Genomic DNA, 23,179 nt, shown 5'->3' on the forward strand with positions numbered 1-23,179 from the left:
CCTTTAACCCCTAAAACATAATCAGTTTACTCAAATTAGAGCGGACATCAGAGACATATTTCAAAGTTGTTTCTGGAGACAGACGGCTGAAATTTAAAACATGCAGGACTTTTACTTGGAACAGTAATTCTACACAGGGTTAAATACTTTTCAAAGCTGCTTATAGTAAAACAAGTGATGAGCGGTTTTAATTTTAGACATCATGCTCACTTCAGATACGAGTGTCAGTTCAGAGAGAGGATGGGGGTGACACTTTCCAGGAAGACGGAGACAGACTGAACGCCAACAGAGTGCTTCCAAATTATTCTCCTCCATCCTTTCTTCCGTAACTCTAAACATTGGAGAGGAGCCATCCTTTCTCGCAGGGAGAAAACGGGTTCCTTTGAGCTTCAGTTTGTTATCAAGCTCACTTTGAGTCCGAGTGGAGGCCGGGGAATGTAGGCTCCTTTGTGTACATGCTGACTGGGCACTAACGCTCAGGGTGTGTCACGTCCCTTTCTGTTAACATCTCCTAGCATTCTCAAACTAAAGTGTAACTTGAAATATAAAAACAGTGAAACATTTGGGCAGAGAAGCTCTTTGATGTACCAAAGCACCAATGTGTTGGCATTTGTGGCTGCTGTGTCATTGGTATAGTGTGTGTTGTAGAGGATCAGATGTTCTCTCTCCTCTGTCAGCTGTGCTGTTCTGTAGACCAATACTTTAAGTGTGAGTCTATAAACCTACTGCCTGAATCTGCTTTATGGTTTTCACTTTCTTTGGTTCATTTGCTCTGTTCATAAAATAGTTTGTGTGAGCTTAACTGTGTGTATGAAACTAAAATGAAGCATTTTCTGTCAGCTCAGGTTTTATTTCTCCTTTTTAAACTGTAGTCTGTGCTCATTGTTGGTGTATAGGCTGCTGAAAACTCAAACTAAATAATGCATCACCCTTAGATTTAAATCTATATATTTCTTTACGTCTTTATTGCAAACTGCCAAACTCTGTGCTTAATGAATCCTTATTTGACCATATCAATGACAGTAAAGCCAGCATTTGCTACATTCAAAATTATATAGCAGGCTCCAAAATTGTGTTTAGAATCTTTCTGATTAGATTTGGATTAAATGGTGCTTTTAACAAAGATTAATGAAGGATATTATTAGGAACTTTCGTCTTTCATTCATAATCCAACTGGGTGTTTTGCTTCCTCTGTCCTCCCACTGCACTCCTGCTATGTGTCTGACTGGCAGTCTGGACCCCGGCCTGGAAAATCCCTCGGTGAGACACAGGAAGTCTCCAGGTGGATGTACAGCTCTGCTTTTCCTCTCCTCATCACTCCACTGCTCTAATGTAATCAGAGAGGCATCGCAGGTGCTGTGCTTGCCCTGTGTGCGTGTGCGTGTGTGTGTGTGTGTCTTCGAGCAGAGGGGAAGGGGAGTGCGCAATTTTCTCAATGACGTCAATTTCCAGCAAGTGTTCCTCTGAAGGAAATGAGGGATGTCCAATTGAATTAAGTCGTAACTAGCACACGGAGGTGTCACTGATGATGAGGGCGAGAGCGCCGGGGATGGAATCTGTCACACTGTTGCCCGTGGAGACAGGCATAACTAGCAAATGAGGATCAAGTTGAGGTGTGTCATTCTACCTCAGTACAAGTGATACTACCGGAGTGTAAGATATTCTGTTACAAGTAAAAGTCCTGCATTCTAAATGTTACGGTTTACTATGGTTAGCATAGCATTCAAGTATGTGGTTAGCATCGAAATACATTTAAAGAACTCAACCTAAAAATAATTTTCAGTGAAAGATAAATCACCATATACAACATATTTGATATTCTATCACTGGATTATAATTATTGACACATTAATATGTAAATCATTTTAAAATGTGGGGCTGGTAAAGGTGGAGCGACCCATAATGACAGTTTATAAATGTTCTTTTTAGAATTTGAACCTGCAGAGTAACTCGTAGCTGAGTTTGTAAATAAATGTAGGGGATAAAAAACTACAACATGGATGACAGTAAAGTATTTTAGGGTATAAAATATAAGTACATACAATACATTCGTACTTAAGTACATTGGTTGAATAAATGTACTTTGTACAACTGTGTGAATGGGATGTGTGGAGGGGGGGGGGGGGTACTGGACTTACCGTCTGGAACCTGCAGCTCTCTGTAGCGAATCAGCTGGCTGGGGAGGAGGGGCTTCGTGTGAGCGTGCTCGATGAGCGTGTCCTCCAGCATCTGCATCATGCCGAGAGCAGACTGGAGAAGACAGGGAGGAAAATGTTGTTCCATATAGCACTGATCATTAGCTCATTTAATAATGTCTCATTTACCTTTCTATTATACACACTTTCCACTAAGATGGCTCCTATGTCAGTGTTTTTTTTAGTGCTGGATCTATCAGCATAGAATTAAGTTGACTTCATCTTCATCAATTTGCTAATTTAAACTCTGATTGATGGAACATGAGTAATGCTTTACTCTTTCAAAAAACTCTTAAAAACTGCTGTTAGGTCAGCTTCATATTCCAAATTCAATTCATATTCCCACTATTAACTTTCCATTCAAACAATACATGTAGTGCTCACTCAAGATAATCCACAGAGCACACTGCGGACTCTTTAAGCACCCTATAAAGCAGAACAATAGCTGAATTATGTGGGTTAGAAGTAGTCGAGTCTGTGCTGGGAAGTAGCAGATAAATCACAGAACCTCTTAGAAAAAAAAAAGAATCCACTGTATTTCAAAAACAGGAAAATATTTGGGTTGGTCATCTACATTACTGAGTCTTAAATCACAGAGGGCTAAAGAAGCCCCCTTTACTGCAGTGTGTAGTGTACACTTGTGCGTGCAATGGCCATAAGTGTATAAATCCCTCTGGAAGGTGTTATGGTATGCAGGGTGATGTACAGGTTCCTGGATTGGACACTTATGCAGTTAAAGTTTATGTATTATTTTGAAAAAACTTCAGTAGAAGTAAATGTACACAAAGTAAAAGAGTGTGTTTTTAGTTAGAGGCCTGAAATACAGTTTGAAGTTAATAAACGCTGGAGAGACTTTCACGTTTCGTTCTATAAACAATACATAAATCAGTTAATACCCCACCCATGATCACCTCAAACTGCTATGTATTTTAAAAAGGCGTGTGCTTACAAGTGACTAAATCAGACTACTAAACGTCATCACACAGAACATTAGCCGCACTTAGCTTAGCGGTGGTGACGTGAAGTCATCGTGGAGTTTGTTTGTAGCATTCAAAATATATTTAAAAATCAGAGAGTGGTGTAAATATGTGGATATCATCCTGTTAAAAAATGTGAGCGGATCTTAAATGAGAGTCTGCACAAAGCTTACTTTTCTGCAATATTCTGACAGCCAATGAAAAAATCCCTTTGCTTTTACTAATGTCGGCCTTCAGAAATACGTCATCACTGCACCGCCACTCTATTGGGGATGTTGTTCTCGAAACAACATGAAATTAAGTAATGCTCGATTGCCAATGCCTTCTTTAAAAATCTATATTTGTTGTATATTTCCTGCCCTCTAATTGGCCTGTGAGGCTAATATTAAATAAGGATTTGTAGGTGCTTACTACTTGGTACATTTCTTGCTCTGTCATTTTAGGAGCAGGTGAAAATGTAGCTCGATGAAAATGACATGGATGATGAGTATAATGCTTTCTCCACAAGACTGTCAATTTAGGATGGGAGCTCCGATAATAGCTTTGTCTTGATGGCAGGATCTTATAAGAATAGGATCCTCTGTAATCATTGGAGGGCAATACTAACTGCTGCAGGTGACCCAGGGAATAAAGGGTGTTTAAATATTCATTAAGAACAAGGCACATGTTTTCCACCTCAACATGAAGGGACTGAATGACATTTCCTCAGCTGGCATTAAATAAAAACAAAGCAGTGACTTACCTCCTTTGTGATGTTGCCATGGAGAAGGGTTTCAATATGTAACCGTGACAAAAGCTGAGGTATGAAAGCCTTGAGGCGTGGAAGCGTCACATCTGGAATAAAGATCAGAGCAATCAATCACAGAGCAATTTCCCAAGCTGCCATCAAGAAGGATGCACACAAACACACACACACACTTAAACAGTCAGACACACATGCAGGTCCATCACAATGAGCTCTTACACAGACAACACACACACACGGAGCCAGGAGACTGAAAGTGACTCCCCCGTACAGGGACAGGTGGAGGGTGAGGACATGTCGGGGTTTTTTGGAGCCCCCGGTGTCTGGGCTAGGAGGTTTTGACCCTGCAGGTTAATTAAGTGCCATGTGAATTTTAGGATTGTCTGTGGGAGCTCTGTGTTGAAAGAGAAATAGAGAACTCTGCCCTTCAGGTTCCACTGCGGAGGAAATACTACAGCCTGGGAGGCATCTGCTGGAGGACAGCATCAGCATTCAAATGAGGTTTAAGGAGAGACGTATGCGAGGAGGGAAATAGTAGTTCTCAATCAACTGTAAACCGAAAACACACACCCTTTAGATCAGGATTTCAAGCCCATGAAACTGAGAAATCCTTACATTTATTACTAATTGTCAGTTTGGGAAAAAGGCCAGTATGGCTGTGCTGTAAATGCATGCAGTAACGCTGCAGGGATGAACATGTCAGGAGGCTTTCACATGCAGTGAGCAAACCAATCACAAGACACTGCTGGCGACTTATCAGAATCAACGACTTGGTTATGGTATAGCATTTACGCTAGCGCTTCAACGGAAGATATGGTTCCCCTCACAAACTTGTTTGATTTTTAAATTAGGGCTGTGTTTCTATGATGTTTTGCCTTCACACTAACATAGTTGGACAGTATTTTTGCTTTACAGTGTTGACAGCTGAGTAAATAAACCGCACACACCATATGTAGCCAAAGACACAAGTTATTTGTCTCCATTTACCATCTACAGCTGAATCAGTTCCTAAAAATCCTCGATGGAAATGTTTTTATTGAAATGACTATATTATATTAGGGCTGTCAATCTATCGGAGTGGACACACAGCCCCCGGAGAAAATGAAAAGACCACTCCAAATGTTTCATAAATCTCAATCCCTGCAGCCATTCCAGTGTCTGTTGAAGTCCAACACGGAGAAATGTTGTCAGTAGTTTATAAAACACAACAAACAGAAATCATTTAACTCAAAGACGTATCTATGAAAAGTAAAACCAGAGAAACTGATAATGCTGAAGTGGTCTCTTCATTTTTAAAGAGCTGTATAGGATGAGTTTTTACAAAAAGCGTGTTTATTATAATTGCAAGTTCAATTAATAAGACCATTTAATTTAGCAACAAACTAAGCCAAGAGCATTTACTCCAGTACTGCACTACTTCTATCTTGAGGCACTTGTACTTTAGCGGAGTGTTTAGATGTTAAACTTCTACTCCACTACATTCTAGAAGCCAAAAATCTAAAGGTTTTAGTTTGGTTACACAATCAGATCATAGCTGACACAAAATATAAATCAACTAATAAAAAAAGACAATTATGTGCAAGATAAGAAGCAGCAGTATATCAAGTAAAACTCCACCTCTACCAGACATACACATTAATGTGCAGTCATTTAAAATAACTTGTCCTGAAATAGGCCGTTACGCATAATACTTAGGTTTGATGCAGGACTTTAACTTGTTACAGAGTATTATTACAAAGTGGTTTTGCCACTTTTACTTAATTAAAACCTCTGATAATTAGTTACACCAGCTGTTGAGTGGGTTGCTTGTGGAGTTGTGCTTAATTACAGTACTTGAGTAAATTGCGTTGCATTCCACCACTGCTAATGAGCAGCAGAGAGGCAGGGCACTGAGACAGAAGCAGAGGGAGACAGAGGAGGTTTAGAGAAGCCGTCCTCACCATCCAGGGCCTCCCTGAGCTCGTCTTTGGTCCAGGCCACCTCGGTCATCAGCAGACGGAGGTAGTACATGGCGTGCTGGTGTGGCTGCTCTGCTCTGAAGTTATTCAAAGACCTCATGTACTGCAGGGAGGGAGGGAGAGGAGAACGACATCAACAGTCGTTGATGAACTGGGGTTTGATGAAACTCAGAAAGACTTTATTGCTCTCCTATTGTAGATTTTTAAAAGTTCAGAAGCAAGCTTATCAATAAACTGCAAGTCATTGGTTGTCAAATGAGTCGCAGTCGGAGCGTACCGCTTCCTTAATGATGTCGAAGCGCTTCTCGTCGATCTCGAAGGTGGTCATCTTCTCCACGATCTTCCTCAGCAGGATGTGCTGTTTGTCACTGTAGCCTTTCACAGACAGCTGCAACACAGACGGGGCATAAACAGAAACATAAGCAGGAGCTGAAACTGGAGCTTCATTTGACCAGTTCATGGATCATTTGTTTTTTTGTGAAATTATTGGCTGACCAAATGTTTGTCAAGGAAACCCATTGAACCCCCGCCTAAGCTGAGTCAACACTAGGGCTGCACGATTTGGAAAAAATAACTGATTTAGAACATTTTGATATTATGGTGAATGAAATGTTATTCACACTATGATTGGAAAATATATCTTGGATCTTGGTGTGTTGGTTTTTTACTAGGATCTCTAACAAACAAGGACTTTAAGTTAGTTTGATTCAGAGGTTGTGACTCCTCTGCAGCACCACAATACTTCATTCTGAAATGTTCAGATTATTTAGCAATATTGTGCTATTTGGATATTGTACACGCAAATGTGGCGATTTGGATCACATTAATTATCCAGCCCTAGTCTCTATCACTGCTTTACATATATCACTAATTATATAAAAGCGCTTTATATTTGCTTACTTGGAAGAATAAATGTAAAAAAAACATACATTTCAGAAACAATTCCTAAAAATCATCGATTGGAAATTATTTTATCAAAATTACTATTTCATTTTGAATTCCACAACTTTTTCTGCTCACAACAGGATGTAAAATTACATTTAAATGTACATCGTGGGTAAACATTTAAAACATATTATACTATGGGATACAAGCAAGGAAAATGTGTTTTTTTTGGGAAAGTAAAACAATTAGTTATTCATTTAGAGTAGAAATGGTTATAGGAAGCAGCATTCTACACATTTCCCTGTAGTCTCTTAGGGAGTTTGTGATCAGGTGTTTCTATGTGTCTGAAATGGGAATAACACTCAAGGTTATTTTAAGTGTTTATTTTGCAGTGGCCCCTTATGGCCCTTCATGATTCAGCAAATTCTGCAGCTACATGGCTCCCTCTCAGATCGTATCCCCCCCCCCCCCAGGTTCCTGCAGTGAGACCTGTAATCTCTCCTAACATCATTAACCTTGACAAACAGCCAGCCACACCAGTGCTGCTGACTCAACAAACAGCCCATCCCATCACTACACACAGTGCTGAGTACGGGTCTGCAAGGACCACAGCAATCACGAGTCAGAGGAAGCTAATGAATGCAGGTTACTGGGTCATAGGAAGAAGGGTGCAGAGTGACAGGGAGGTTAGAAGCATGACAGAGAAGAGGGACAGCACCACCACCCCAAACCAGTCTCATGCAAGCTGTTACACTGCTGTGTGACATTAAATGTGAGATGTTTCTAATGATCGTTTTCCCTAAAGTTAAAGTAGTCGACTAGAGAACAGTAAACTGTCCACACTGAGCACCATTTGAAAATACAGAAATCTCCATACACCATGAAAGCACTAATGCCATTATTCAGTAACCAAATGATACTTTGAAAATGCACACCAAACCTTATCTCTAATTTGTAATTCTTTTATTGGTTTAAAATAGAATGACAGACAGTTTTTTTACAGACAGTTTTTGAACATTAGATAGTTGTAGTAGGTGAGAAGTTTTCCTTATAATTAGGTCATTTAAAAAACATAAAATATTTATAGACAAGGTGATTTTTCAAAATGAAGATTATTTATAATTGGGACATGTTTGAAAACTTGGGTGATTTTTTTGAAAATTAATTCATTTAAATAAAGTTATTTAAAACATAAAATGAGGATTTCTGAAAATTAAGTAATATCCACAAAAAAAGCCTTTTTTATTGATTCAACAATATACTGTAGGCCTAACTGTTTTTGTTTTTTACAATATACCCTCTCCGTCTCACTTTCCATTTAAAAAGAATAACTTAACTTCCCTACATTAAATCCCTAGGAGAGACACTGAGTGGAGGAAACTGTATTCATAAATTGGCTTAACAAAGGGGGGGCTTATAACTATGTCCATGAAACCTCGTGGATACTACAGATCACATTCAATGTCCTTTGTGCACTTGCATCAGTGGCAGAAATATGACTATAAATATGTCAGCGAATGCTTTATTCCTGATGTCAAACATGCATATTCAATTTGAGAGAACAGCAGCCAAATAACCAGACAATAATTTGAGAGAGTCTGTTAAATTCTGAATGAATCTTGGAAGAGGATCTGTAAAACCACTCCCTAATGTGACCTTGAATGAAACAGACAGAATTTAATGCATATTTGCAAGTCTGCAAAAAGTTTTACATTTTATAACTGCAGGGGCCGGGGAGGGTAAGTGTCCAGGAACCACAAGATAATTGCAACTATTGAAAAGTGAACTCTCCTCTTAAATATAATTCCTAGAGGTTAATCTTGTAATCAAAAGTAGACCTATCAATGTCAATACTTTATTTTAGAGCTTTATTTTTAGATATGTTTCAATTAAATCACATTCAGTCGGTGTTTGCAGGGAAGGGGATGCATTTGCAAGCAGAGCTTCCTGTAAATCCTTCAGGTTGGCTGAACAGGATACAGCACTTCACATAATCAAACTGGAGTAGAAACCCAAGCCATGTCCACACTTTGCCAAAGCCTCAGAGTGGCCCCTTCACTTCCCAGCACACTTCAAACGGCTTACTTACGAGGATGGCATTCACCCCCGAGGCTACGCCATACACCAGTCCCGCCAGACGGGCTGCATATGAATACTCGTTTAAATCATCCCTCAGTAACCTGAGCAACAGGTAGGTCATGTTGCAGTGCAGGGGGTCTACGTATATGTAACGACTAATGGTGGGGGAAGAGAAGAAGAAACAAAATGTGTTGGGAATGAGGGGATATAAAAAAAACAATGCAGGTAAGAAAAGAATGATCAGGTGAGTATGTATATGCAGCCTCGCAACCGGCTTTTCCTCCCATACAAACTGTCAATCAATTATCTCATGCCACCATGTCGCCACTGGTGGAATGTTTCTACTGGTGTGACTACTACAGGTGTGCATAGAACCATAATCCTGAAAGAGGAAATGGCAATGACTCGCCATTACCTTAGGTAGGTTTGTGGGTGGTGGGTAAGCCAAAAAAAAAGGATTGATGCAGAATGAAGAGGAAGATATAGACAGAACAGAGGCTGGCCAGGGCTGGGTATGGAGTGGTTTTCTTTTATAAAACATCATGGGTGGAGTTTACCTCGACTCAACTCTCAAATGAGTGAATAAAACAGACGATGAACTACAGGTTTGCTCATATTGAACTTTCTGTGTTTTACTGTTGTTCTTTAATTAATCTGATAACTAGATTTACCAATTAAATAATTGGTAGGATGTTAAATTACTAAAATAAATCAATAGAGCGATGACACATTTTTGGTATTTTGTAAGTTAGCATTTCAAGAGGTCCCCCGACAAAAACCAATGGGACCTTTCCACTGGATTTTGGAGAATTGCAGAAATTAAGATACATTTTTGCAGGATCTTCACATTTGAGACTTTAATGACCAGATGTAAATAGCTAGTGTTAGGCTATAAACAATCTACATCACGGCCACCTGACTTGAAATCCCAAATGCTAAGCTAAAGGCGGCTAATGCTTGTTGAGATGATGTTTAGTAGTCACATTTTGTCACTTGTTAGCAGCCGCTGTTTTTCTGAAACATAAGCTTTGGACATTCACTAGTGTGGTATTTACTGATGTTTTTTATATCGTAGGACAAAAAGGGGGAAAATCTCCCATGCGTGTGCCAACTAGAGCTCTTATTACAAGCATCTAACCAACGGAAAGTGTTGCATTTCCGCCATCCACTGGACTGTCCTTGCCCGATCGTATTTAGCATAGCGATAGCAGGTGTGAAAAGGGGCAAGACCTAAATGATGCTTTGGTATTAAAACCTTGTCATTTGGCCAGATAGACTGCTAAGAAACTAGCCTTCAGCCCAGGCCTGGCTGAAGATGAGAGCGGATGATAGTGGGGTGGGGACGTCAAGTTTGGGATGCAGCATGAGGCCGATGGGGAGGGATTTGGAATACTTACATACATCCCATAGACGGTATTTTGGAGGTCATAGTTCAAGCCAGCTAGCTCGGCTGCATATGCATACTCGTTGAGGGAGTCCTTGAGGAGCTCAAGGTATAAATATGCCATGTTACAATGCAACGGGTCCACGTACGCAAACGGGCTGTGGAGAAAATGGCAGAGGTCAAACAGCATAGAAACAAAGTATAATGGGAGTCTGCATTTTCTCACAGTAAGAGCTGAGCGCCATACGAGAAGCATACAGAACATGGAACAGTAAACGTATTCATCAAATGTAACGTAAAGGATCTTTAGTTATGAGGCTGCAGTTGATAGTCAAACATAAATGAAATGATATGCATTATGCCAACCACTTTTTCTACCCGTCATGAGGTCACATGTTCAGATCCTATTAACATTATAGCAATAGCGTCATTTAGGGGATGCAGTTTGGAGATTAGCTTTACTTTTCAGTTTATGCTCATCTAGGGAGACGGAGCTTCCGCTGTCTGGGATCTGGTGTCATTGATGGTAGAATCACTATCGTTTTTAAGAAAAACCTCAAGACCCACCTGTTCCTCACCACGCTTTACTGACTGTCCTTTAGTATAGATTTGAAATGTTATGCTCTTAACCTTTTGTCTTATTAAAACAAAGCTGCCTAGTCTTTTATTGAAAAAAAATGTAATGTATTAAATATGTTTCTTAGGTAACTTTTGATTTCAGTTTTCCCCTCACAGCATTGAGAAGCACCTTGAGATGACATTGTTTTTGAAGTGTGCTATAGAAACACTGATTATTATTATAGAGTGAAATAAAGTCAAGCTACTCATAATCAAATATCAATATTTCCTCCTGATCTATAACGTTTTAAAAAACTAATCTGCATCATGATATTTTCTCAAGACACTGTTTGGTATTTTTAAATATTGATGATCATTTTCAGCAAGTTTTAGCTTCTTATGACTCAAAAACTGAATTTAATTAGGGCAATCTTTCAAATATCATCAAGAGAGCCGATTTCCTGCTCAGATTATTGCTCCTGTAGTTCCAGCTGCTCTGCCAAAGATTTACAGGAAGTTACACACCTGAAGAACTCAAAGTTCAGGCAGGCCTTGGGCAGGAAGAACTTATCATCCTGCTTGAACCAGACCTTGCTCATAGCGGTGTCCTGGAAGAAATGAACAGACAGTTAACTTCATGTTTAGAGAATTGTATTTACGCAAAGTCCCTCTGATCGTGACATGATGGCAACCAACTGTATTAAATGTATTTTGGTCCCAAGATCTGCAATTGGCCAAGAACCAGCGCAATTGGGTAATAAAGAGGGACAATACTTTGAGTACTGTATTAGAACAATACGAAACACTTGCCTTGATTAAAGTGGGGACGGAGGGAGAGTCTTTCTCCAGAGGGTAGATCTCGAAGTTGGTAGGGATGAACTCGTTTTTCGTCGGCAATTTGAACTTGCCGTTGAGATCTGCACTTGCCCATTTCTGAAACACAGGCGTATGATAAGCAAGCATTGTCGAAAAAAACTAATCTCCCAGTGGTGTGTGGTCACAATAACTACTTTGGATGAATGTGATATTGTCCAAATATAATACGATTTTGTCATTTTTGGGAGACATTTATTCCCCTTTTATGTTTTATAAGAGCATAATAATGCAAGTATACCATTTCACATTGACTAAATATACAAATAAAAAAGGGACTATAAACAAAAATGCACAATAGCAAGAAATTATGAGGGTCATGTCTACATAGTTTATAGTGGGTCTATAAACGGATGGATGTCATGTCTATATCATGTATGATAACTCTATAACATAAAAATAATGGATGTCATGTCTATATCATGTATGATAACTCTATAACATAAAAATAATGGATGTCATGTCTATATCATGTATGATAACTCTATAACATAAAAATAATGGATGTCATGTCTGTATAATGATAGGTCTATAATGTAATTACAGCAACAGGCCTGTGTGTGATTTGATTTGAGCAGGGATTCACCTCAAGGGACTCTGCAGAAATGGCCTCCTGTTTGTACTGCGTGCCGTACCACTCTTCTGTCTTGTCTGTTTTCCCTTCAAATGACTTTGACACCACTGCAACTCTGGAAATAAAAAGAAAAATGGACCTAGTTATGCATCATGGAACGGAGCCCTCTCTCTCTCCATTTGTAACCACCGCACAAACCCAGTGCTTCTCTATCAGAAATTCATTTTGAACATGTCTGAGGTAGTGGAGATTCATTGACAACGCGTCTGCCTCTAATTGATGAGCTCTGTTTAGAATGTCCTCAGTGTGCTGCATTTAAACTGTTTCACCAGTGCTGGCTTATCAAAGAGGCAAAAGTAGGATCCTGTTTAACAACTACAAATCTAAGAAAACAAATAGTGTGCCCAATTATATATAGTTTCTGGCATGTTAATGATGCAAACTGACATGCTGTGAATTCAAGTACAGCTGCTGAAATGATATTGAATTCATAATGATGTAGCGCTGGCAAAAGGCCAGGGTAAAATAGCTACATCTGGAAGAGCTTGGCACACAAACGGGTCATCCAGTGGTGCCATGCAATCTCCTCTGTAAGCTTAAAGCAAAGGACTAGTTACAAGTCTGGATTTTGCTTGACACAAGAAGTATTAGATACAATTAAATTGAGATGAAGCTACAACATAGACTATATAAAATATGGTCTCTGTGACGTCACCCAAAAGCTTCTGAAAAGATTTAGCAGAGTGGTGGCTCCCTTGTGTTATGTATCACAGTGACCAAGTGCACAAGACCTTCTTAAGCATTTCTATGGTGTTATGCACAAATACATACATTAAACAGTCTAAAATGTTATTTCCTGTAGAGGACGTACCAACTCTGCACTACATGGATGTGTTAGAGACATTTTCGTGCATAACTGTTGGTGTACATTACTATAATTCCTCCTTTTTCTGTAGTTTGTAGTCTACTGTGATAATAACCATAAAATATGACTCCTGTTACACTAAGGAATAAACAAGTGCACAGCTGGCACTAGCTTTCCAGTATATGTCTGATATTCTCTCACTGACCTGACATGTTCTGGTCTCAGCTTATCCAGAACCATCTCGATCAGATCTGGCCTGAAGTCCTCCAAAAGGTACTCTGCTGCGAGGATCTCCTCAAGAGGGTAGTACTGAAACACAGAGCACATGGCTGTTAACATTGTTAGCAACAAGGCGGACCAAGATGGATGGCAAAGCTTTGTTTTTGTGTCATACACTTCCATTACACATAAGAGTAAGGCAGACATCTAATGAGAGAAGTTTGAGGCTGGCCCACTTGAAGAGGCTGCAAACTGACTTAGGGAAGGCTCAATGAACATAAATGAAGATGTATTGCACCGATAGATTGGCCTGAATGTGTGTGATTTAGTTTTGTAAATGGCAGCCTTAATCTGACTGTGTCTTTCAAATCTAATGTCTCTCAATAATACAGAGCGAAGCAGCAGCCTGGGGACGACAGCAGGGACAAGGAGCTGCATTGCGTCTCCCTGGAAACAACCTCTGCAGATGGAGAGGGGGACTTACGTGTACAAGACCGGCTACTTTGGAGGTGTAGCCGCGGGGTCGCTCCTTATCCTTGAACCTGAAGGCCACTTTGTTTAAATCCTGCAGAGACACAGAGTGCAACAGGTCAAACCACAACATATATAACCGTTACATACAGTGGAAAGAGATTAAGAGCCAGATTCTAGAAGGAAGAGCTGCATATTATAAAATGTACATGTTCTTCTCGATCATTTTAGCTCAAAACTGATTTTACTTTAAGATGAATTCTACATTGCTGCCTTTACCAGTAAAGAGAGGCTTGAATCCATCAGAGCATCACAAACTTTGATAGAAAGGACTATTCATTTCGCTAACCAAAAATAAGTAGGTCAAGTGTGTCCTGCTCCTCTGTCTGAGGATCTGAATAGAAAACATTCATTACCTTGCACTCATCGAACACCCACGCCTGAGGGCCCTCAGTCCGCAGCTTCTGGATGTACTGGAACATGTGGAAGATGATGTCCTCAACGTGCACTGCAGGGTAAAAAAGGAACATATGCATCAGGAAACTGCATTCAGTAAATACACACACACCTGGTGCATGAAGAAGAGAAAACGACAGTAATGCTTTGTTGTTAAAATAGTCAAATATTCTTGACGAAACAAACGTATATAACAAATGGAACAGCAGTAATTGAGGAATGGACAAATATTCCCAAAGGGTTAGGAGTCACCCATTTTTTTAGCGTCTCTAGTCTCTAGTGCTAGTAATCATATGGAGTTAAACTTGTGGTCATGACTTCCGTAATTCAACCACTCAATCTTTATTTACATAGCCAATTAAAACAACCTCAGTTGACCAAAGTGCTGTACGGGGAACAAATACAATATAGAATAATACAATAGGAGCAAAATATTAAAACAATGATTAAAAGCACAATAACTAGAAACATATAAAAGCATTGAACTGGGGAATTACCTATGTGTAGCGTGACCATACTGACAAAAGTAATACAGCGTCCAACTAATATCTGCGTTTGTCAAAATCATCTCTTCTTATTAAAATATGGTGTCTGATTGAGGCTCAGTGTGTGAACTATGAACTGCGGTGTGACCAAACAAATGTAAAAATGTTGTCAAATTTGAATCTTGTTTTACTTTTTAAACACTAATTTATAAAAAAGGCACAAGATTGATCAATATGCAATTCAAGGTCATTTCTGACAAGGACTTGTTTGTCATGACTTATTATTTATTTGTATTACGAGTGCGGTATAAATACTTGAGGAACTGTTTGAATGTTAATTTTGTGTTTGGGTGAATGATGGTTTGAAAGGATGATCATTTCAGTTTGCCTACTTAATTGTTGTGTAAATGTGTGTGAGACCAAGTGTGTGGACCCCAGGAATAACAGCTCATGCAAGCGTAGATCTTAATAAGAGAGCAACAGATACAAATAATTACATTCATGTATCATGACATGAACAGGATCTACACTTAACTTTTTTACAAATCTGACCATGGTAGGAAATAATGAAAACCAGATGCAAAGCCCCTCAGAAATGACATATATAATGCATATTCAGCTGAGTGCACTCACAGAGCCCCTCCTCAGTCAGGTCCACGTTGATGATGAAGAACATGAATCCTTTGGCTCCTTCCTTCTGCCCTCCAACAAGTGTGTTCACCCAGCCTGAAATATAAGAATCATCGTCATGTTAGGTTAGTAATAAAACCGCATAATTAATCTAAATGTTCTCAAAGTCTCAATATGGATTCAAGCAATGGTCAAACCACGGGAAGCACAGTATTCATCGATGTATGTGTTACTGTGTGGCTGCAGAGATATATATTGCCGTACAAATCGTCCTCTAAAGAATTAACTAACCATAATTAGTTTGGTATGCTTATAAATTCATGCTATGATCATTTTAATATACTTAGTTTAATGATATTCCTTCCAGCCTTTTATTGGGTCTAGGCTCCTCTCCTCCAGGGATTTAATAATGCAAAAGTATTCAATTCCCTTTATATCAAAATCGCATTCAAAATGTTCAGATACTTTTTCTTTAAAGAATCATGCAGCCCTAATTAGTACATATTAGATCCAAGACTGAGAATTAAACATTTTATACATTTACCAGAACATCTTTGATACTAAAAAATAACAGTCAGAATTCTCTCTATATTTTATTAGATTATATGTTTTGCACGTGTGTAGCACATTTTTCTTAATCCCTAATTTCTCTTCATGTTGTAGCTGTACTTCATGTCCTACCTTTAGATTTGAGCTCGGATAACAGACTCCCTGGTCCTTCGTGACCAATCAGATGTCCCAGATAATGTCCTGGATTGGATTTGTAGTACTTCTGCAGGTCTGGGATGGGGAAAGTCACATACAGGTTCCTGATGTCTTTGATCGGCACCACACTGTAGAATTGCTGGAACAAAACAGACAGAAAAAAACTCAAGAAACACTTAAGAAAATGTAAATCTGTAATATATATTATATTGTGATGAATGATAAATAAAGACTTTCATCATATTATTGAACATCTTAATATATTTTTGCCAAAAATAATTGAGAAACTTCAACAATTATAACCCTGAACATTTTCATATGGTACTCGCACTTCTTATGGCATCTAAAAAACAACAAAATCAAACCACTTTGCACACTAGTATAATGTTTGTATGTATATCCTATGTTTATGTACTTTTAGTATTTAAGTATGTTGGTCTATTATTTATGTACTGTATATTATACATTCAAAAAAATAAACATGTATGTAATAAATACATAAATATCTCTAAACACATACTTATCAGAACAAGAGAAAAAAAACATGTTTTAAAGATCATTCCACTGTTGATATGAACAGTATATATCTACTGTTTAGGTATACATTTTACTTTAACCTATTTTACATGTTAAAATATGTGCTTTGCCTTGTAAACATGATGCAAAAAAAATCTCAATTTTGGATGATGATAGTATATTAAGTTTAATCTAAAATGTATTTTCATTTAGCTCATGGCCAGTTCTCATGATGAAGAAATACAAATCCCTGATATAAACCATCATTTCATATTTTCTACGGGTGTAGATTATAGTAAAAAACAGTAAACAGTGTACACAGTGAGGTGACTCACTCTTAGGTGTTCTTCCTGGAAGGGGTGTTCAGGGAATTCTGGGACAGGTACATTCTTGTTTTCCACTTCTCCAAACAGCTTAACCACCATGGAGGTCAAATCATCTAATGACTCTGGAGGTGAAGAGGAAAACATACAGTTGGAAAGGTAGTTCCAATGTCAATGTCTCTTTACGGACAACAGGTAACTTATTTGGGTGCAAAGAAGAAGAGAAGAGGAAGTGTAGCATAAAATGTGTATTTACAAACTAAAAAATGTACTCAGTCTTGACTGAGAACAGTGCAGCATCAGGATTGATTTGACAATCACCTGTTGTAATGCTGTATAACAACTTGAATGCCGCACATGAAATAATATGGTTTTAGGCCAGGTCCGCTGAGTCACGAATGACTTGCATTGTTGGTTCCTCTTTGTTCTCTTGAGTAACAAGGGTGTGATGCTTTTGCAACATTCAGACATGACGTGTGTGAGAGGCTAACTCCTACCTCTTCCCAACACGCACAGTCCCATGAGGTTGGAGGAGTAATACGTGGAGTGAAACTTCAGGAGCTCTTCACGGATGTCGATCCCTTCTTTGCACGGCCGGGTCTCCAGGGTCAGTTTGTTACCTGGAAGAGAAAGAATGGAACGGTGAATATTGGTCGTTCCAAATCCTGCCAAGACAACTATATGTCTTGAATTTAACAATGAAGATAATAAATAAGTTAATTATCACCGCACAGGTTGCTCCTTTTGGACTACAGAGGATGCATGAGCATCGGGGCATTTAGAGCACTAAATTATATATAATAAACATTCAATATGATCACTTTAGGGCGACCCAGTGACAGAACATGCCGCCTGCCTGCCATCTGTAAATAAACCACATTTGATTTTTTATTAAAAAGGGCAGAGACTGAAAAAGCATGTTCTATTCTTAACTCGAGTAAATAAATAATTCAAGAGTGCCATCAGGTGGTTATTTTTAAACTTGCTCCATGTCCCTCTGATGTGAGAATTCACTGGTCCAGGGAGTAAAGTCATGCTTCTCATTCTAGAAGATGCTTCCCTGACGTCTTTGAACGCAGCACTGATTAAAGTCAATAAAAGTGAACTCAGATATATTATATTAGCCCTTACCTTATTAAGTTTAGATTGAAGCGAGTTTCAAGTGTGAGTCAGATATGTCTGTCTTATTTCTAATAGCGTTTTTGTTACAGTTTATTAAAAAGTAAATAAATGTTGTTCCTTTTACCCGCTTTCACAAATATATATTGACACGCAAGGGCTTTTTATGTTTCCTCCCTGTAGGTATATTGTTTATTTGGGGGAATAAAGGGTGGCATGAGGGAGGGACGGGGTGATCTAGAATCAATGAGATAACTTTTATTTTTCACCTATTAAGGCGTTACACAAATAATAAAAACAGTGTTAGAAATGTCATGTGTGCAGAACAGCAGTAACTCAAGAGATGTTCTACCTGTTCCAAATTTACTGAAGGGGTGGTCGGGGTTGCCGGTGGCCTTCTCCAGCTGGAACAGCCTCCAGGCGTCATTCATCAGGTTCTTCTCGTGCTCGGAGTCCACAGCGTTCACCTCCCGGTCCTTACAGCTTTCATCAAACAGAGGGCACAGGAAGAACTGGGAAAACCTAAGGAGATAGTTAAAGTGTTAATGATACAATTACTGAGACTATGCTTTTTCAACTTTGAAAGATGTGCTCTGATGCAGTTCTGGGATAAATGCGAAGGACCATTTGTATACACGAAAGAACATGAAGCAGATTCAAATCTATTTGCATGAGTTCAAAGTGAGGGTAACTGCCAAGCAAACGAGGAAACAGGCACACACAACCTTTGAATGTTTTTAAAGCCATGTCACAGGTCAGCTTTTGTCGATTTATTTAGCAAGAGGCTTTCAAAATTCAACAATGACATTTTTGTGGCTGTTGTTTTAAGTAAACAACACCTTAATAAACCGCTGATGGCTCCATGAATTGTACATCAATCGTAATCAGGTCTGGTTCGTCCCAAAGTACAAGTCATTTAAGTTATAGTCCTTTTGATATTACTGTGCCAACAAGCTCATAAAGACTTGCAGCTGAGTGCTATTTGTTGCGAGATTGCAAAAGAAAATATCATTCGATGCTGCAACTCTCACTGGAAACGCTTGGCATTCAACCCCTATGAACACGCCTCAGGTAACACCAAATCTCCCAATATGCTCCATCTGTGTAACTGCGGCAAACAGCGCTGGTCTTTGTGTAGGGAATTGATGGAAACTAAATTGTTTCCTTTAACTAAAAACTGTTACAAAAGATCTACTGCCGTCCATTTATAGAGCTAGCTAACGACATGTATAATCATTTTAGACACTCTTCTATTTTCAGATCAGCAAGCTCATCAATATTTCAACCCATTCGGCACTATCCTTTCCTACAACCACAGTCCAGATGGTCTTCACAATGCTGTGGCGCATGGGAACAATTATCCCAAATAAAGAGACTATCTAGACTATCATTCATTTATAATTAGGTAAGCTTATCCCAGTGTGTTAAATTCTGAATCCACCCACACTAACAGTGCTGACAGGTGAGCAGAGACCCCTGCGAGGCTGAGGCCATCAGTCTCACACTGTGCCTAGGGTTTCTAGCCTGAGTGGGGGGTATGAACTACGCTAATGGTTACAAAAGAGGGCACAGTGAAGTTTGGTGCGGTAACCAGAGGCGGACAGAAGACGACCTGGCAGCTCACTTTTGCTAACACTTGGACTCCCAAGGGAAACATTATACACTACTAATAAATAAACAAGCATGTAGGCAGAGAGAGACATCCGTCCTGTTAGAGAGCTGCAGGAATGAGTCCTAAAAACCGGAATGAGTCAGCGATTTACCCCATCCAGTTCCCTTGTCTCTAGGTCAATGTATTTTTTAACATGTTTTTTGATAGCTGAAAAAAGGTCTGTGGTTAATAGATATTCATATTTTGTTCCGTGACGTAAAATGTGTCAGTCAATACCCCTCGGGTGAATGTCCAAGATGCTATGTGTATTAAAAACAGTGGCTAAATGAGACTAATAAATGGTTTAGCAGCAAACATTAGCCACATGTAGCTTAGCCGAGGTGACAAAGTCATGTGACTGTGATGTAGTTTCTTTATATCATAACATTAGCTTTTCTACTTCTGGCGATTGCTCTACAAAAATCTTAAAAGTGGTGTTTGCCAGAAGCTACTGTTAACACCGTTAAATGCTAACTGCCGGGTTAGCCATCGCCATGGTGAGAACTGTATGCAGACAGTCCCTTAATCGTGGATATGATCCAAATTCCAAGAGAAAGAACCTTTAATGCAGCTGATTACAAGCAACATTTGGAGAGACCAGGAGGCTGCCAAAGTCCAGACAAATGAATAAAGCTGAACACAACCAAAAACACACAGACCTTAATGATCTCATATACATTTAAATCACGTCCTGTATTAATTTAGAACATGGCAAAATGTACAGGAGAGAGGTACCTATCTAGTGCTCCCTCCAAGTGCTCGTGGGACACGTCGAAGTAGTAGTTGGTGTGCTCCCCGCTGGTGAAGGCGTTGGAGCTGCCTGCATGCTCACTGAGGAACTGGCTGTACTCATTTTCCTTCGGGTACTTCTTTGTTCCCAGGAACAGCATGTGCTCACAGAAGTGCGCCAGGCCTGAGATGTTTGATGGGTCTGATAATGAACCTGGGAATTAGAGAAGAACATATGTAGTTCTCAGCTAATTAAAGGTTACAACTTCTTGACTTTTCACTATGATAGATGTGTTGGCCAGACTGAGGAAGAAAGCAATAATGAATAATTGTAGACAGAGAATTAGGAAGCCTGTTTATCAAGCAATGATTTGTTTTTAGGGATGGCATTTAAAACAGGACTTAAATAATCAGGAGTAACCTTTGCGGAGATATCTGACATATTATAATATTACACAGGTTACTTTGAGTGGCTTGGTAACATTAAACTGCACTTTTACTATCGCTGCATGAGTCAGCGGGAGAATGTCATTGTCGGAAGAAAAAAAAGTCAGTATCATCATGATTATTTCCTCCATATGCAGCAAATGTAAAGTACTTATTGCTTTGTCAGAGACAACATTTATGTGGAAGTCACAAAAAAAAAAAATCCTCGGCCTCTGTCTTATCTGTAAATTGGAAACCAGCTGAGTAAACAGTAATATTGTTTACTAGTTTATTCATGTTGACAGGAATAGTGTGACTTAAAAAAGGATAGGACAAACATTTAGCCAGCATTGATGTAACGCTATGAATGTCAGTAGGGCGAAGAAATTTCCCCCCAATGACTTTTACAATAATGTGGACTAGTTTCATAGCCTACAGGGGAAAAGGGATTCATAATTTACTCACATTTTCGTAATTTCTTTACAAAAATGTGAGAGCAAAGGAAATTCACATGGCTATTTGGCAATACAGTAGTGATGAAAGACCTTTACCTATTTGGACATCCAAAGCAGCTGAGGATTTGTCTGTGGTTGGGTCACTGATGAGCATAGCCTTCAGGCCATTGGTAAACTCCAAGCCCCTGTAAACCCGTTTGTCTTCCGGAGAGCGAATGATTTCACTAACCACCCTGTTCACAGCCGGGTCGGTCATTCTGAGTGGCAAGGATGACACCAGCCTGCAATGGAGGAAAAAAATTTATGTTTTAATGTTGGTGCAGCTAGCCAAGTTCATATTCTAAGGACATTCTAGTAACATCAGTATGAAAAAAAGCCTCACGGTTGAACTAGATCAACTTTGTAGGAAAATATAGCATTTATTGATGTTATTTATTAAATGAAAACGTTTCAGTTATAAACAGCTCTAAAATACAACAACCGTGTTTGGAACTTGGATTCATAGCTTTAGTTTGTTTTGCTGCTTTGCTACAATATTACTCAGTGGTGTAATGTAACTAAGTACATTCACTCAAGTAAAACATTGAGATACTTGACTTTTTACTTAACTATGTTCACAGTATGCTACAACACTACATTTATTTTACATATGTTTTCACTTTTCAGATTTAGGTTATTGTATTATACTAAATATAAATCGACACACATTCTCATGTATTATTTAGGTTAAGCTACCCAGTAGTGTATCAAGTATTTCAAATGAACCCCACCTTTACAAAGTGCAACATCAAACAGTGTTTTATCATTTAGCTATTTTGTATAACGAGTAGTTTTCATTTTGGTACTATTAATTAATGCTAATACTTTTTTACTTTTACGTGGGTGTTCAGGTATATATACACAACCGCAACATATGATATATGTTTATACTGTTATACTTTGGGAGGGTGAGAAAGGGCATTTCCATCTCCATGATTGTACCACACACACAGAGAAATTGACAATTAATACATAAATTAATAATTCGAGTACTTTTGCCACCAAGTACAGTTAGATAGACAAACACACTTGATAAAAACATATTGTTATAATTCATAATTTAATTTAAGGCGGTTGATTAAATACAACTGCTTCGCACACAGTACAGCAGATTAGCTACCGTTACTAGCTAGAGAGCATCAAATAATCCCCTCTCATAAAGCAAGCTAGTGTTAGCTTGCTAAATAGCAACACGATCTAAAAAAAAAGTGCCCTGGCAACCAAGTGATATCCGTGTACGTATTTCTAATATTATAGTTACCTTTAATTCCCAGCTGTTGCCAAACGTATTGTAGTTTGTTAGTTTGTTACAGAAGCTAAGCAGATCCACCTCCCTAGGTAGCAACAAAGCTAACAGAGTCAGTCTTATTCAACTCAGGTCAACATCCCGGCTTTAGTTTCAGTAGCTAGCTAACCTTCCGTTTGGTGTGAACATAACTTGTGTATTTTTAACAAAAGGTTTAGAAATGTGCTATACAACACTTACCTACAATTGAGCTTGATAATGAAACTGCTGCCTGCTGAGTGGATGTAACTGTTAAACTGGGCCGTTCGGTTAATGCACTTAAACATACTTTACACCCGTGAAAAACAAACCTTGGCTTTTACTGCGCCATATTTGATTAGGCAAAAGTAATCGAGCACTGAGCCCAGCGTAATTCAACATGGTATGTCACTATTCTACAATTAATTTGGTGACTGACATAATGACAACGACAGTGAGTATCAATTAGAAAGTATGAGTTAATGTGACTGGTACACTTGAAAATGTCTAGCATATTTCTGTAATTATGTTGAGTAATTCCTACTGACATCGATTAGAAAGCCTGCGTGTATATTCACGCTTACGTTCAGCGTGTCAG

At 38.9% G+C, this 23,179-nt stretch overlaps 1 protein-coding gene across 4 annotated transcripts in view; it reads right to left on the bottom strand.

Annotated features, from left to right (window-relative positions):
* Window positions 1–22,931, bottom strand: part of ide (insulin-degrading enzyme) — a 32,736-nt gene extending 9,805 nt beyond the window's left edge. The window contains exons 1-19 of one of the 4 annotated variants that reach the window (XM_063875049.1): window positions 22,808–22,931; window positions 21,375–21,559; window positions 20,404–20,611; window positions 18,370–18,539; window positions 17,396–17,518; window positions 16,911–17,023; window positions 16,036–16,198; window positions 15,358–15,450; window positions 14,200–14,291; window positions 13,797–13,877; window positions 13,299–13,402; window positions 12,241–12,343; window positions 11,592–11,714; window positions 11,307–11,389; window positions 10,237–10,381; window positions 6,153–6,263; window positions 5,858–5,978; window positions 3,915–4,006; window positions 2,139–2,250 (exon numbers count right to left, since the gene is read on the bottom strand). In XM_063875049.1, coding sequence (XP_063731119.1) covers window positions 2,139–2,250; window positions 3,915–4,006; window positions 5,858–5,978; window positions 6,153–6,263; window positions 10,237–10,381; window positions 11,307–11,389; window positions 11,592–11,714; window positions 12,241–12,343; window positions 13,299–13,402; window positions 13,797–13,877; window positions 14,200–14,291; window positions 15,358–15,450; window positions 16,036–16,198; window positions 16,911–17,023; window positions 17,396–17,518; window positions 18,370–18,539; window positions 20,404–20,611; window positions 21,375–21,534 — 2,197 coding nt within the window. In that variant the 5' untranslated portion in view covers window positions 21,535–21,559; window positions 22,808–22,931. Of the gene's footprint in view, window positions 1–2,138; window positions 2,251–3,914; window positions 4,007–5,857; window positions 5,979–6,152; window positions 6,264–8,849; window positions 8,995–10,236; window positions 10,382–11,306; window positions 11,390–11,591; window positions 11,715–12,240; window positions 12,344–13,298; window positions 13,403–13,796; window positions 13,878–14,199; window positions 14,292–15,357; window positions 15,451–16,035; window positions 16,199–16,910; window positions 17,024–17,395; window positions 17,519–18,369; window positions 18,540–20,403; window positions 20,612–21,374; window positions 21,560–22,578; window positions 22,604–22,803 lie in introns of those variants that run through there. The other 3 variants (XM_063875048.1, XM_063875047.1, XM_063875050.1) reach the window with 3 other exon arrangements.
* Between the last annotated feature and the right edge of the window lie 248 nt (window positions 22,932–23,179).

This window comes from Eleginops maclovinus, chromosome 22, assembly GCF_036324505.1.
Source record: "Eleginops maclovinus isolate JMC-PN-2008 ecotype Puerto Natales chromosome 22, JC_Emac_rtc_rv5, whole genome shotgun sequence".
In the NCBI taxonomy this organism is placed as follows: Eukaryota; Metazoa; Chordata; class Actinopteri; order Perciformes; family Eleginopidae; genus Eleginops; species Eleginops maclovinus.